This window comes from Triturus cristatus, chromosome 8, assembly GCF_964204655.1.
Source record: "Triturus cristatus chromosome 8, aTriCri1.1, whole genome shotgun sequence".
NCBI classification, from domain to species: domain Eukaryota; kingdom Metazoa; phylum Chordata; class Amphibia; order Caudata; family Salamandridae; genus Triturus; species Triturus cristatus.
The window spans coordinates 66640397-66655660 of NC_140591.1; the positions used below are offsets into that span (position 1 = coordinate 66640397).

Below are 15264 nucleotides of genomic sequence, written 5' to 3' on the forward strand. Positions count from 1 at the left end.
GCAGCAGCAAAGAAAGAGGAAGTTGTGGACTTTCCAATGACACTTATGTGCTGGACTGGATTGTGATTGGTGCATACACAGGAGGGGGTTTACCTTCCGGGGTCATGCCAGTTTAAAGTTGAAAGTTTTTTATTGGCTGCTGTAATTGTCAATAAAGATAGAGAAGCATAATCAGAGCCTCCGTGGACTGAAATAGAATTCATTGGTAGATGCTTTTATCAAGGATTAGCCTGCAAGTATAACCTTGTCAAGTTTGCCAATAAATTGTTTGGGAGCAACACTCACTGTGAAAATGTATTTTTAACTGCACTGAAAGAAAAAGGAAAGCTGTGTTAAGTATCGTAGTGTCGCGGTCTAGTTGACGCGCACTACGTACTCACGCAATTGCGTGGAGCGGCCATTTTGGACGCTACTGCGCATGCGCGCAAGAAGGCGCGAAGCGATCGGAGCTATCGGAGCAGTTTGCCCGACGCTCTCTCTGTGTAACCTACTTACCAATAAACGCATCACCTCTAACAGCTGCCAGACTACTGCTCTTCATTGGGGGAAAGCTGAGTAACATTACAGTGGCGACGAGGGTGGGATACCAACCCTGAAGGACACACCCAGAGAAAGAGAGACCCCCACCAGCAGGAGAACCGGAGGTGGCGGCTAGGCACATCCCTACTAGAGTAAGTGCACCAGAAGGCCACAGGAGGGGTACTAGGGACACCACGAGAGAGCGCGGCAGTGGCAGACAGAAGCTAGAGGGAGACACGAGGAAAGCAAAGGTGCTGGCTATTCGCTCGGAAGCATAAGGAAGCAGACCGGAGCGAGACATAATCGAGGCCCTGGCGTAATCAGGGAGGAACAGCGCAGAGGGCACCGAAGAGGCCCGGGCGACCCGTAGAGGAGAAGAAAGGACGGAAGCGCCAGGCAGTCCTAGAAACAAACAGAAGAGAACAGGGAGCGTGCCGAAATGTGCGCACAAGCGTCATCGCTCACGACGCCGATCCCGTTCCTGCTAAATGAAATGGGAGGACTGGAGAGAATATTTCACAAATTACCTCGAAGCATTGGAAGACGAGAACGGAGAGGCGTTTCCCAGCAGCCGGAGGAAGAGGATACTCTTACACAATCTAGGACCAGAACGCATACGAGTATTCCAAAACTTAGTACCGGCCACACGACTACCAGCAGACGATGACGTGTTCAAACACGCCATTGAAGACTTGGACAACCACTAGCGCCCCGCTGTGTGCACGTCTATTGATCGCTACAACTTCCAGCAAAGGAAACAAGAAGCTGGGGAAACGATAGACGACTATGTTGCGGCATTAAGGAAGCTAGCGATGACGTGTAAGTTCGGAGCACTGCACGACGAATTTGTAAAAGACCAACTAGTAATGCACACGACGAACAAGACGGTGCAGGATAAATTGTGGGCAATTGGAGACGCAACGCTAAAGGACGTGATAGCCATGGTAAAAAGGGCCGAACTAACCAAGCGGTGCACAGACGCAGCCAAGAGAGAACAAGTCCCGAGACCAACGATAAACAAAGTAGAAGACGCTGACCAATATGGAAGAGGCAAACCGGCGCCAGGAGAGAACCAGGGAACGCACAAATGGAAAGGAAGACTAGGACAGACAGGGAAACAGGACAAAGAAGGCATGTCAAAGTGCTACAGGTGTGGTAGCCTGAACCATGCAGTGCACGACAAATGATGTCCCGCTTTCAGAGCAAAGTGCGCTTTCTGCGGCCTGATTGGTCACTACAAGAAGGTTTGCCGAAGGAAGTGGAAACAGCGCACCGTGAAGTACGTAGCACAAGTCCAAGGGTAGGAAGAAGAAGAACAAGAGGAAGACGACGACGTACTTTGCGTGAAAGACCAAGTGCTAGGAATCGACTGCAGACGTTCTCGCAAGCCCCAGTGCGACATACGCATCGGAGGAGTGGAAATCACTATAGTGGCGGACTCGGGGTCCCCATACACTATCGTCCAAAGGTCTGTGGGAAGCGAAATTCGAACCCATAGTGGGCCCACATGTGGAACCTCCCGACATACGCCCGGTCACATACACAGGGGAACCTATCCCGATGGTAGGGTTCCGAAGGCTACTCTTTCAATTCAAAGAACGCAGCGCCCAGTGCAAATTGTATGTCGCAGAGAAAGGACCCTCAGTCCTAGGGTGGATGGACCAAGGAGACTTGGGAATGCAACTGAATCCGGGAGGAGACACCCAAGTATTGGCAATGGCGGAAGGAAAATGGCTTATAGCTGAAGGAATGCGAAGCGAGTATCCAAAAATATTTGGAGGAAAGATAAGGAAATTGGGAAAATTCACCCACAAAATTGAGCTCAAAGAGAACGCCCAGCCCATAGCTCACAAAGTGAGAAACATACCGATCGCAGTGAGAGAGGCGGTGCAACACGAGCTACGCCAACTGGAGGAAGAAGGAATTATTGAACCCATCGACAGTGCGGAATGGCTGGCGCCATTGGTGGTGGCAATGAAACCGACAGGCAAGGTGCGCCTATGCGTGGACCTCAGAGAACTTAACAAATGTATCGTGGTGGAGAAGTTCCCGCTACCGCGCATAGAGGAAATGGTGGCACGGACAAAAGGAGTGAAGTGGTTCTCCACCATCGATCTCAAGTCCGCATATCACCAGGTAGTCCTACACCCCACGAGTAAGAAACTGACGTCCTTCGTAACACCATTCGGATGCTATCAGTTCTGTTGCATGCCCTTTGGTCTGTCCTCAGCAGCAGCGTTTTTTCAAAAACTCATGGCCCGCCTGTTCCGAGACATATAGGGAGTCCAATACTTCCAAGATGACATCCTAGTGATGGGGAAGGAACAGGAAGACCACGACGAGAAGCTGGACAAGGTACTCAGGATCTTGGAGAAGAACGGACTCATGGCCGAGTGGGAGAAGTGCCGTTTTGGCATGTCATCAGTCACCTACCTGGGGCATGAAATCGGAGAACAGGGAATAACACCAAAAAAGGCGAACATAACAGCCATATGTGATGCACCTCCACCCGCCACCAAGGAAGAAGTGAGATCCTTCCTAGGGATGGCAGAATATTACTGTAAGTTTGTCCAACACTTTGCTACCAAGACGTACCACCTGAGGCAGCTCACAAGAGAGAAAACAGCATTCAAATGGACGGAAGAGACACAAGAAGAGTTCAACACCGTAAAAAGAGAAATCAGCCAAGCTATTCCGCTACAAGGGTACGACCCCATGGGAAAATCGATACTGATGACGGACGCCAGTGAAAAAGGGCTGGGAGCGGTGCTCATGCAAGAGAGACAAAATGGCATGAAGGAGACTATTAGTTTCGCGTCCCGGTCTCTAACAAATTCAGAACAGAAATTTAGCGTGATAGAGGAAGAAATGTTGGCTGTAGTATGGGCCATGGGAAAGTATCGGCAGTTCTTGTGGGGCACGAGATTCCTACTGAAAACGGACCACAAACCACTAGCGAAGGTACTAACGTCAAGTGGGCATGCCAGCGAAAATGACGCTGAAACTCTTGGAGTATCGTTATGATGTGGAATACATACCGGGAACACGAAACAAGATAGCAGACTATCTCAGCAGGGCATCGGCAATGGAAAGTGCCGCCAACAGCACGGACGAAGATGATGTGATGGTAGCCTTGACAGAAGATCTAGAACGGGCAATAGGCAGACAAGAATGGAGGGAAGCATATGAGGCAGATAAAGACCTGGTGGAAATCAAGAAATGTGTAGTTCAAGGGTGGCTCGATAAGAAGCAACAGACTCGCCAACTTCGACAATTTTACAAAGTCAGGGATGAGTTGTCGGTGGGAGATGATGGAGTGTTTGTGTACAGATGGGACAGAGTGGTCCCACCAGCGAAAATAATACCATATCTATTGACGGTATTACATGAAGGGCACCTAGGAATCGCGAAAACTAAAGCGAGAACCAAACAAACGTATTGGTGGCCAGGATTAGTTCTACAAGTGGAGAGACACGTGAGAGACTGTGAGCAGTGCCAAGGAGCGGACAAAATCCTGAAGCCAATGAGACCCGCTCTAGGGAAGTTCACGAACCCCAATAATCCCTGGGAAGAAGTGGCGGTAGACATCCTTGGACCAGTTCTAGACAACCAGGGAATTCCGAAGTACATGTGTGTTATAGTGGACAAATACTTAAAGTGGCCAGAGGTACACATTCAAGAAGAGATGGACACTGACACCATACTTCAATTTCTCACATCAGTCTTCCTCAGAGAAGGCATCCCCAGAGCCATAATTAGTGATAATGGGCCCCAATTTACCTCGGACAAATGGGTTAGATTCGCGGAGAGAAATGGCATCAAGCTCAAACACACGTCTGTATATCACCCGGCCAGCAACGGTCAAGTAGAAAGGTTCAACAGGGTGATAATGGGCTCCATACAAGCTGCCATCTCCAGGGGCAAAGACTGGGAAAAGGAAATACAAAGCATGGTATGGGCCTACCGCATCACCCCCACTAGTACGGGGTACAGCCCGTTTCAAATTCTACGAGGAAGACAACCCTTCACCAAGGACAATGTAGCTTGGAAAGAGAAGACAATCACGAGCAAGTGGTCTCCAGCAGTGGTGCAACACAACCTGGAGAAAGCACAGAGGATTTACACAGAACATTACAACCGCAGGACAAACGTGAGAGAGACGGCCTTAGAAAGAGGAGAGTGGGTCAGAGTAAAGTTGGCAGTACTCAAGAGAAAGGGAGATAGCAAATATTCACCACCCCTACGAGTGGAAGAGGTGTACGACCGAGCGGCGTTGCTCAGCGATGGCAATGTGTGGTCCCAAGACCGTATGGCCAAATGTAATAAAATCCTACAGTGGCCCCACGAGGACAATGAGGGAACGACACAACCAGAGGACACGAGAGACGTGGCAGAAGCTCCTCAAGGGGAGAAAGGAGAGAATGTCCCTGACGACCTGAACAGTGAGAGGAAGGTACGAGAAGGACGGAGGAAAGGACAAGGGAAGTGAGCGAGAAGGGTGACAGAGAAAGAACAGGTACCCAAGTGGAAAGAAGGGGGAGCCCAGGCGAACACAGGGGCCGAGAAGAACACAACACCCCGGTAAGATGCACCCGAGCTGGCAGAGTGGTGGTGAGACCATCCAAGTTTAAAGACTTTGAACTTGAGTGAATTTTCACTGATATGTACATAGTTTTTGTGTGTTATAAAATGGGGAGATATGTAGTGTCGCGGTCTAGTTGACGCGCACTACGTACTCACTCAATTGCGTGGAGCGGCCATTTTGGACGCTACTGCGCATGCGTGCAAGAAGGCGCGAAGCGGTCGGAGCGATCAGAGAAGTTTGCCCGGCGCTCTCTCTGTGTAACCTACTTACCAATAAACGCATCACCTCTAACAGCTGCCAGACTACTGCTCTTCATTGGGGGAAAGCTGAGTAACATTACAAGTATCCTTTTAACTTTGGGGGACGGGCCAGGAGGGTGATTGAGTGAGCCGCAAAGTAGCGAGTTCCGTTCGGGCTGCACTGTGTACATCATCCTACCAGTGGCGGCTCCCCCATTAGAGCGTGGGGGCATCGCCTCACTGCTTTCTCATGGTGCAAGAAGGCAGAAACATAAACGGTAAAAACGACCATTTATGTTTCTGCCTTCTCGCATTGCGAGAAAGCAGAAGTGCCTCTGTGCTTGGTTGGGGGCGGGAGGTCCTGCTCGAGGGCAGGGGGGGAGTGGCTTGCCCACTGTTGTGGTTACTGACTGTCAGTCAGTACCCACAACAGTGGGTAAGCCACTCCCCCCTGCCCTCGAGCCGGACCGCCCACTCTCCCTTTTTAGGTCTCGTCTGAGACAGCGCTTTAGCGCTGCTCTGGCGAGACTTATAGTAAGCGAGTTTTGGAAGTGCAAACAGTGCTTTTCAGGCCTCCAAATACAGTGCATGTGCCCTGGGCGCGCGCACCATTTGGCAGCCTGAAAAGCACTGCCTGATCACTTGCTTTGATGTCCTCAGTGAGCCGCGGGGCCACTGAGGACATCAAAGTGCACACCATTTGCCACCCCCTTGTTTTTTTCCTTTGATCCCTATCTTTCCCTTCCTCAATCTCACCCTCTCCCTGCCTTTTACAACTGCGGCCCGCACCACTGCGCCCGCCCCCACTCCCCCCTCCCACTCCCTCCTCGTCAGCTTCAGTGCGCTCTTGTTCTGTGCCACTCGTTTTTCCTCGTTTTTTGTGCCTTTCTGCCCTCTGTTCCACTCGTTTTCCCTCTTTTTGTGCCTTTCTGTCCTCTGTTACACTCGTTTTCCCTCTTTTTTTGTTCCTTTCTGCCCTCTGCTCCTCTCGTTTTTGTGCCATTCTGCCCTCTGTTCCACTCGTTTTTGTGCCCTTCTGCCCTTTGTTCCACTCGTTTTTGTGCCCTTCTGCCCTCTGTTCCACTCGTTTTTTGTGTGCCTTTCTGCCCTCTGCTCCTCTCGTCTTTTGTGCCCTTCTGCGCCACTCTTTTTTGTGCCTTTCTGCCCTCTGTGCCACTCGTTTTCCACTCTTTTTTTGTGCCTTTCTGTCCTCTGTTCCACTCGTTTCCCTCTTTTTTTTTGTGCCTTTCTGCCCTCTGTTCCACTCGTTTTTTTGTGCCCTTCTGCCCTCTGTGCCACTCGTTTTTCGTGCCTTTCTGCCCTCTGTTCCTTTCGTTTTTCTGTACCGGCTTGTGTGGAAACGCATATAATTGGGTGAGTATCTGTGCTTTTATCTGTGTATGCTTATTTTGCTTGCATACCATTTGGTGAATATCTGAGAGTGTGGGTTTGTGTGCCTTTTTGAGCTAACCAGGGACATTTCCACCTTAAAGATCAGGGAAAATATTTTAATCAAGAAATATTTCCATGTTTTTTTTTTTTTTTGGAGGAGCCTAGCGCGCAACCAAGATGGCCGCGTAGGTGCGAGGCTCCCGAGGACCTCCGCGACCTCCTGCATAAATCCTGACTATATCCTGTCCTAGACGAGGGGACTGTGTTTGTGAGACCGAGCTGAGGTGCCACCCGTTTTCCGTTTCCAAATCGGACCTCGGACACCGGCGGGAGCACCGATTGAGGTTTGCGGCCTTCTCCACGCCGGCCCCCCGGATTGGAGTTGTGGGGCGATCCGGAGACAAAGTGAACAACAGCGGCGGGCAAGGCTGGGCGACTCGCGTACCCCGCACTTTCGCTTTCGCGCCCTCCTTGCTGCCAAGCGAGGTAGGGTCGCGGGGCGGCGTGCGGTGGTGTGGCCTCGTCGGGGTGCCCTGCCGGCCCGCCAGCTGTGATCCGCCCTTCGGAGCTGTGGTCGCCCACCCCCCGGAGCCCGTGAACTGGTTTGTCGGCCCCTTTCAAGGAGATTGGCACGATTTGGGGACTGGAGCCATGTCCACGAAGCAAGATGGCGACCGGGCAAAGGTGAAATCGACCCGCCGTGGCGCAGCCCATCAATCCAACAGCATGGACCGCTACACCCTCCAGAAGGGATCTCCAGAGGCGCCGCGTAGGTCCCCTGTGAGCCCGACTGATGCTCCTGCTCTGCCCGCGGATCTGACCCTCCGAGACGTCATGGGCGCCATCGCCGAGATGAAGGCCTCGGTGGACCAGCGCTTTGACACTCTGGCGCAGAAGATTGACTCGGTCCTCATGGATGTGGGCCTGGTGAGGGCCGATCTGTCCAAGACGAATGACCGGGTCGACTCTCTGGCCCACACTACCTCGGGCCTCACAACGGACGTGGCGGCCCTCCAAAAGGAGGTGCGCCGACTTGGCCAGGCGAGCGCCCTGATGGATCGTCGACTGGAGGATTCCGAGGGTCGGGCCCGGAGGAACAATGTCCGCATCGTCGGGGTGCCGGAGGGACGTGAGGAGGAGGCGGCGGATCTGTTTGTGGAGGACCTGATCCTCACCCATCTCCGGCCCCGGGGGCTGAGTAAACTCTTTGCGGTGGAACGTGCCCACAGGGTCCCCGGAGGAAGACCTAAGGTCGGAGCCCCTCCGAGGCCTCTCATTGCCCGGATTTTCAACTTTCGGGACAGAGACGCTATCCTGCAGACTTCTAGGCTACAAGGACCGGTCAGACTCGACAATATGGACGTAAACTTCTATCCTGATTTTACTCCGGCAGTTCAGAAGCAGAGACTGAGTTTTCTCGGAGTCAAACGTCGCCTACGGGACCTGAACCTCAAGTATGCGATGCTTTTTCCAGCGAAGTTGAGGGTAGAGGTGGATGGCCGCACGCACTTTTTTGATCGTCCCGAGGCGGCCGGGGACTGGTTGGACACTTTGCCCGGGGATCGGGGCCGGGGGGGTGGGGGGGGGCGCGGTTGGCGGGGAGGGCTCGCCGGATCAGGACTGAGGGACTAATAGTAGGCCTTGCTCTGGACAACATTATTGTCATCATTGACTGATTGTGTAAGTTCCCCTCCCGTGGAGGTCGTACGGGGTCTCTTGGGGGCTCTCCCTCCTCCTCTGGGGGACTAGTTAGTTTTCTCATCTATGGGGCGACAGGCACACTGCACTTTGGGGGGGGCTGTTTGGGCTCATGCAGGGGTGCAGGGAGGGGGGAGTTCTGTTGGGACGGGTGGGTTGGGGTGGGGTGTTGTTTGTTTTTACCGCAAGGCAAACCCTTTACTGTATTGGTGTTTTTGAGGTGCTCTCGGGGGGACGAATGATGGCTTCTGTATGTGATGGGGGGTAGGGACTTGACGTTGTTGTCGTGGAACGTTAATGGACTGGGGGATAGGATTAAGCGAGGTGTGGTCCTGCAGTATCTGAAACGAATTTCGCCAGATGTGGTCTTTCTGCAGGAGACACACCTTATTGGTAATTCCTTTTGTGCCATGAATCGGCGTGGCTATCGTTTGGTGGCCCACTCGGGCTTCACGTCTGGCTCGCGGGGGGTGGGTATCATGGTTAAGAACTCGCTCCCGCTGGAAATAGACGAGGTGCGCCATGATGAGAGGGGACGCTATACTGCCTTGGTGGGGAGAATGGAGGGCAAAGTAGTTGTTTTTGTTTCAGTGTACGTCCCACCGGGGTTACAGTCTACCACTTTTGCGGACCTGGGGCGCCTCCTCCTTGACCTCCCGGGGGGGCTTCTGGTGGTTGGGGGGGATTTCAATGCGGTGGTTTCTGGGACTATGGATCGTCACCCCCCTAGGGACCTCCCCCGGGCGCAGGCGTGGCTGTCCAGCCTCTTAGATACATTGGGATTGGTGGACTGCTGGCGCTTAAAACATCCCACGCAGCTGCAATACACCTTCCATTCGGGTGCCCATGGTAGCCTCTCGCGGCTTGATCATATCCTTGTCCCTGCGGCCTATGCTGGGAGAGTGGGAGAGGTGCGCCATCTGGCGCGGGGTATTTCAGATCACTCCCCGCTCCTGTTGCACTTTGATGTCCTCCCGAGGGGGGAGGGCAGGGTAGCTCCAATCAATGCCTGGTACCTGCGCGACCCCACCATTCGTGCTGACTTGATTAAAGCCTTGCAGCGGTATTTTGAGGAGAATGTGGGGTCTGTCCCTTCGGCTATCTCCCTGTGGGAGGCCTTCAAGACAGTTCTTAGGGGGGAGGCCCTCTCCTTCATATCCCATGCCCGGAGGCGCGAGCAGGAGGAGGTGACCCGGGTGGAGGCCGAAATTACTGAATTAGAGGGTGATCTGGGGAGTGGGGTGACGGAGGCTGCACTACATGCTCTACACCTTAAGCAAGCGGCCTATAGGGCCCTCGTCACGGAGGCAGCCAGGGGCCTCAGTAGAGAGCAACAGGGGCGACTGTATGATGTGGGTGATAAGGCTGGTAAATTGATTGCGTGGTTGGATAAAAAGGAGAGAGCGAGTCGTGTGGTCCCGCTGATTGAGAGGATGGATGGTGTACGTGTCACCGAGCCAGAAGACATTGTCTCTTGCTTCGCGGATTATTTCCGCGAGGTGTATTCCCCGGTCTCTCCCTGCTCGGAGGCGGATTCCCATGCCCTGCTTCGAGATATCGCGCTGCCCTCCCTTTCGGTGGAGGACAGGGAGTCGTTGGATGCTGCTCCTACCTCGGACGAAATTGCCCTCGCCATACGCTCGGTCGCATCTGGCAAGGCCATGGGCCCGAACGGCATCCCTATCGAGTTGTATAAGCTGCGACCGGATGTACTGGCACCCCACCTCCGCGCGATGTTCCTGGCGGCCCATTCGCGGGGCTCCCTCCCGCCGGACCAACGTCTGGCTACAATTGTGGTGATCCACAAGGAGGGGAGACCCCGAGACCGGGTTACCTCCTATCGGCCTATCTCGCTCTTGAATGCGGAGCCCAAAATCCTTGCCAAGGTGCTCGCCAACCGGCTGGTCGGCGTGGTGGGCGACTTGGTCCACCAAGACCAGTCCGGCTTTATTGCCCATCGCAACACGGCCCTCAATCTACGGCGCTTGCACGGGGTGCTCGCGCGTGTTCCGTTGGTGCGGGAGCCGGCCATCTTGGCGTCCTTAGACGCCACCATGGCGTTTGACACGCTCGAATGGCCATACATTTGGGCGATGCTGGCGAAATTTGGATTTGGACCGGGATTCATCAGCTGGGTCAAATTGTTGTATTCGGGCCCATTAGCGCAGGTGGTAGTGAACGGACGAGTCTCGGCCCCATTCGCGCTGGGACGGGGCACGCGACAGGGTTGCCCCTTGTCGCCGCTCCTGTTTGCACTGGCCTTGGAACCCCTGGCGGAGTGGCTGCGGTGGCACCCTTCCATCCGTGGTCTCCGTTGGACCCCCGAGTATGAGGACCGCGTGTCCCTCTACGCTGACGATATCCTTTTGTACCTAGCCTCCCCGCGCAAATCACTGATTGTCCTGGTTGATGTCCTGCGCTCCTTTGGCCGTAACTCAGGCCTCGTCATCAACTGGGCTAAATCTTGTGTCTATGTGCTTTCCGGGGAGGCTCCCGTCCTCCCGCGGGGCTGTCCGATCCAGATTGCCTCGCAGGGGTTTCGGTACCTGGGTGTCTATATCACGCTGAACCCGGAGGCCCGCTACGAGCGGAATTTGCTTCCCCCCCTCCAGCGCTTGAAGGAGGACGTCGCGCGCTGGCGGCGCCTGCCGCTTTCGCCGCTCGGCCGGGCGGCATTGTTTAAGATGATGTTGTTGCCGCGCTTCCTGTACGCTCTCCAGAACACTATGGACTTAGTCCCGGCGCGCTACTTCCGTGAGGTGGAGAGTCTACAGCGCCGCCTGTTCTGGGACGGGAGGCCGCGTATAGCCCTGGCGAAGTTGACGCTCCCGTGGTACGACGGGGGGATCGCCCTCCCGGACATTAAGCGGTATTACTGGGCCTCCCAGCTAGCTGCAATTAATCACGGCCTCTATGGGCCCGCCTTAAACCCGGCATTTGAAATGGACAAGATGCTCCTGCCCGGTGGCGACTACAATCAAGCGCTCTACTCTGGCGCGCCCGATCCCCGCTTGACGGGGCCCACGCGTGTCATGGTGCGGGTGTGGCACGCGGCCAATGCAGCTATGGGATGGAAGGACCGTTTGACCCGGGCGTCACCGTTGTATGCGCCTGAGAGGCTGGGCTCCCTGTGGACCTCGAAGGGCTTCGAGAAGTGGGACACGATAAGCATCAGTAAAGTGGGGGATCTCTGGACGAGGGGGGGTTTTAAAACTTTCGAGACGCTGCAGACGGAGTTTCAGCTGCAGGGCAGTGAATACTTTCGGTACTTGCAGGTCCGTCACGCGCTGGGCTCCGTCTTCCCAGACGTCGCCTCCATCCCGGAGTCTTCCCCCCTGGAGGATAGAGTGCTGGATGGCCACGTTCCGGACAGCACGATCTCCCTTATTTACAAAAAATTGATTAATGACCGCTCGGGCCTGCTGACTGGCCTCCGTGAGGCTTGGGTTGCCGACGGGCTGGAGTTGGACGACGAAGACTGGATTTCCGCGGTGGCCTCTCCGAAGGAGGTGGCCATACCGGCTCGCCTTCGCTTCGTCCAGCTTAAGATACTCCACCGGGTTTACATGACGGGGCCAAGGCTTCTGCGTATGGGCTATGCTGAGGATGGGTTGTGTAAGCGTGGGTGTAGTGCTTTGGCGACTTTTTTGCATATTTTGTGGGAATGCCCGAAGGTGGAGCGATCCTGGCGTGGTGTGCATGAGGTCCTGCGACTGGTTACGCATGTCGCGCTGTTGCCTGAAGCGAGGAGATGCTTGCTGAATGTGTGGGAACCAACTGATTATTCGGTTCCGCAGACGCGATGGGTGACTCTGGGATACATGATAGCTAAGCGTGACATCGCTCAACTGTGGGGGTCCCAGCGGCCCCCGGCGGATTCGGCCTGGAAAGAACACATGGAATGGTGCATGTTCCGAGAAAAGGTGGTGTATGTGGCAAGGGGTAAGCCTGGGGCGTGGGTGAAAGTATGGGGCCCCTGGAACGCCTACCGCGGGGGTATCTGCGAGCCACCACTGCTGCCTGCCGCCTCACCGGCTCCGTCCCCCTAGTTGACCCCCTCCCCCAGCCCCGGGCACAGAGTTCCCCCAGTCCTGGATTTGTTTCCCCTCCCCCTCTTTAGATTCCTGTGGATGGTCGGGGTCCCTCCCTTGAGGAGCACGTGCGGTTACTTTCGATTGCGGGTTGCCTTGCGGGTGTGGTTTTTTTTTTTTTTTGTGTTGTTGTGTTTGTATAAAATGAAACCGTATTGTGGGCTTAGAGTCATGTGGCCCACGTCGTTGATACCTCCTGATTTACTTCTCTGCAACGCCAAGTGCCTTTTTGTACGTTTGTCAGGTGCTCCTGTCACTCTAGCGGCCGGCCGGAAGGTTGTAGGCCCATACTTGTATATACTTGAGATTGCAATAAACGGTTTCAAAAAAAAAAAAAAAAAAAAAGACATATTTCCATGGTTTGTCAAATGTCCTGGGCATACGCTGGTATTCAGTGAATATAAAAATGTGTGTGCATTGCAATGTTTGTGCAATTATATGCATTTAACAACAAATACATAGACAAAAAGAATGCTCTACAAATAGCAGAACTGTTGCTGCGTAATTGTGCACCGTTTCACACCAAGAACATATCAAATTAACTGCTTGTCTCCAAGCCACGCCCTTAGCTTCGCCCCTTCTGTTACATTTAGTTAGTGCCTGCATTTATTTATTTTTCCATTTAAAGCACTGATGCTTCCAAGTACATAATTCTCCATTAGTCTGTACACGTTTGCCTAGATCTCTGAATAATAATAGGTTCAATAACTCGAAAGAGAAAAATATACAAGAACAGTATTTCTTACGAAACGTCCCTAAACCTATAAAAATTAGCAGAAAAGAAGTTGGTCATTTAAAGAAGCAGCGAGTGCTTTCCTAAGAAGAGCTCTTCAGGAACCAGCCAGCGCCACGTTGACTGCAAGGTGACATGTTTACGTAGGACCACGTTCCCAGAACAGATGGCTGGCTTGTCTTTACCCACGCAGAGGAAAGGAAATTAGGGCTGCACACAGAACAAGCATTTGCAATGCAATAGGTCTCGCATTTGCAAAAGTTTAAGCTATTGGCATTGTTCATGACAATGCCTTTTTTAATCTATTTTATAAAACAAACACATAATGGCATTTATTTATCATTTACAAAGCCAATAGCTAGTGTTGCATTATTATTAGCAATGCCAGCTGCTCACACTTTTATAATGCGAGACCTATTGCATTGCAAATGCTTGTTCTCTATGCAGAGAAAATGTCCCTGCTGGGGCGCTCGTCTGCTGCGCCTACCAGTGTTTTGATTGGTGTGCGTTGCGTAGGGGAGGGAAGCAGGAAGCTGCTTGCTGGCTTCTTCCTGCAGCAGGAACACGAGGACTCAACAGTGGCGGGCCTGGAGCAGAGGCGGTGCGGTACCCCTGCACTCAGTCAGGTATGTTTTATTTTAATTGTTTGTTTATTCCCCACCCGCGACCCCCCTCCCTCCCTCGAGCATGCCGGCCGCCGCTGCAAGATATGGAGCAGCTACACCGAGTACATCTTCTTCAATAAGTCACAGCGTGCTTGGAGTGTGCGTGGGGTGGTTCCTGCTGTGCCCATCCAGTGAGTGTACCCGCTACTCCCTGTGCCCTGGCGAATCTTCCCGGTAGCCAAGAGTTTCTTCCAGGAAATGGTGTTGCTTTTAAGGTTGCACCAAGCACCCTAAACATATGTATGTGTTGAAAATAAAAGGCATGCTTCTATATATTGCAGCTAGTAATCCCAGTAGTGGGCGGCCCATATACCCAACTGCCCTTGTCATCTATAAGGGGTACCCATTGCTTGCAGTAGCCTCTCTCGTATCGACATTACGTTTGTTTTAAACAGTCTGAAAAATTCAGTAGCTCGTCTTTAAAAACTCATTCCCTCTGTTGTAAAGTTTTCCCGCGAGATGAAAAGTGTACTGCTGAGTTAGATGGGGTCTTTGAACGTGTAATTGCAGCGCGGTCCCCGTTTCTCATTAACTACAAGGTACAGTAACAGCAGGCATTAATCGGGAAGGGAGTGGAACGGTGGGATGAAAGACCGAGCCTGCACCCTTTCATAAACAGACGTTGCTGCTTGGTTCCTGATGGAAACCGGGGAATTGCGCAGAGTGCGGGACAGTGCCTCGCACAGCCGATAGAAGTGCACCAATAGAATTGCTCAGTGGGTTGAATGCAACATGTGATGTCCAACAGGTCACTAGATGGCATCAGAGAAAGGCGGACTAAGCTTGCCATCCTTCAGAGGTTGACAATGAGTATAATTAAATGGAATGCTAGTAATATTTTTTGCCTATGGCGCTTAGTAGCAAAGATAATGGCGGATCCTGATCCCCACTAACCATAGGCCACACCCCCAGATCTGGTTTGCTGCTTTGTTCATGGTACCGGCTGAGCCCCTCAATCCAGGCTTGTAAAATCTAATGCATTACATTGAGAACACTTGTGTACAAAAAGAATGAAACATTTTTTAATAGTAAAGCGTTTCTCAATTTTTCTGCATGACGTCTGTTGCTTGGGTTTTTTCATCCTACCCATGCTGCACGCGGTGGCTGGCGCTACCTGTGAAGTTTGTAGCTTGTCCAACGGTAGTGCAGAAAACACTCGGGCGCCTTCCCGCCACAGCCTGAGAGTGGCCTCTCCTGCAGAGCCCAGCTTCCCTCAGCCCCGTTAGTTGTCCAACCTATGCCCCTCCTCCGCACCCTAGTACGGGCTAACATCCAGCCAGGCACATGCTTCATTTCTGCTTTCCATTCTCTGTCACGGCCCTGGAGCTCTCCCTGTTGACCT

At 53.1% G+C, this 15264-nt stretch overlaps 2 protein-coding genes across 2 annotated transcripts in view; one reads left to right on the forward strand and one right to left on the reverse strand.

The window, feature by feature from the left end:
- The window catches only part of LOC146801337 (immunoglobulin superfamily member 2-like), a 212015-nt gene that overhangs the window by 140608 nt on the left and 56143 nt on the right, over positions 1-15264 (reverse strand). The gene's annotated exons all lie outside the window — the stretch shown is intronic.
- LOC146801338 (uncharacterized) overlaps positions 3605-15264 on the forward strand; it is a 70899-nt gene continuing 59239 nt past the window's right edge. The window contains exons 1-3 of the mRNA XM_085623703.1: positions 3605-3898; positions 4553-4961; positions 13705-13883. Coding sequence (XP_085479829.1) covers positions 3605-3898; positions 4553-4961; positions 13705-13883 — 882 coding nt within the window. The remainder of the gene's footprint in view (positions 3899-4552; positions 4962-13704; positions 13884-15264) is intronic.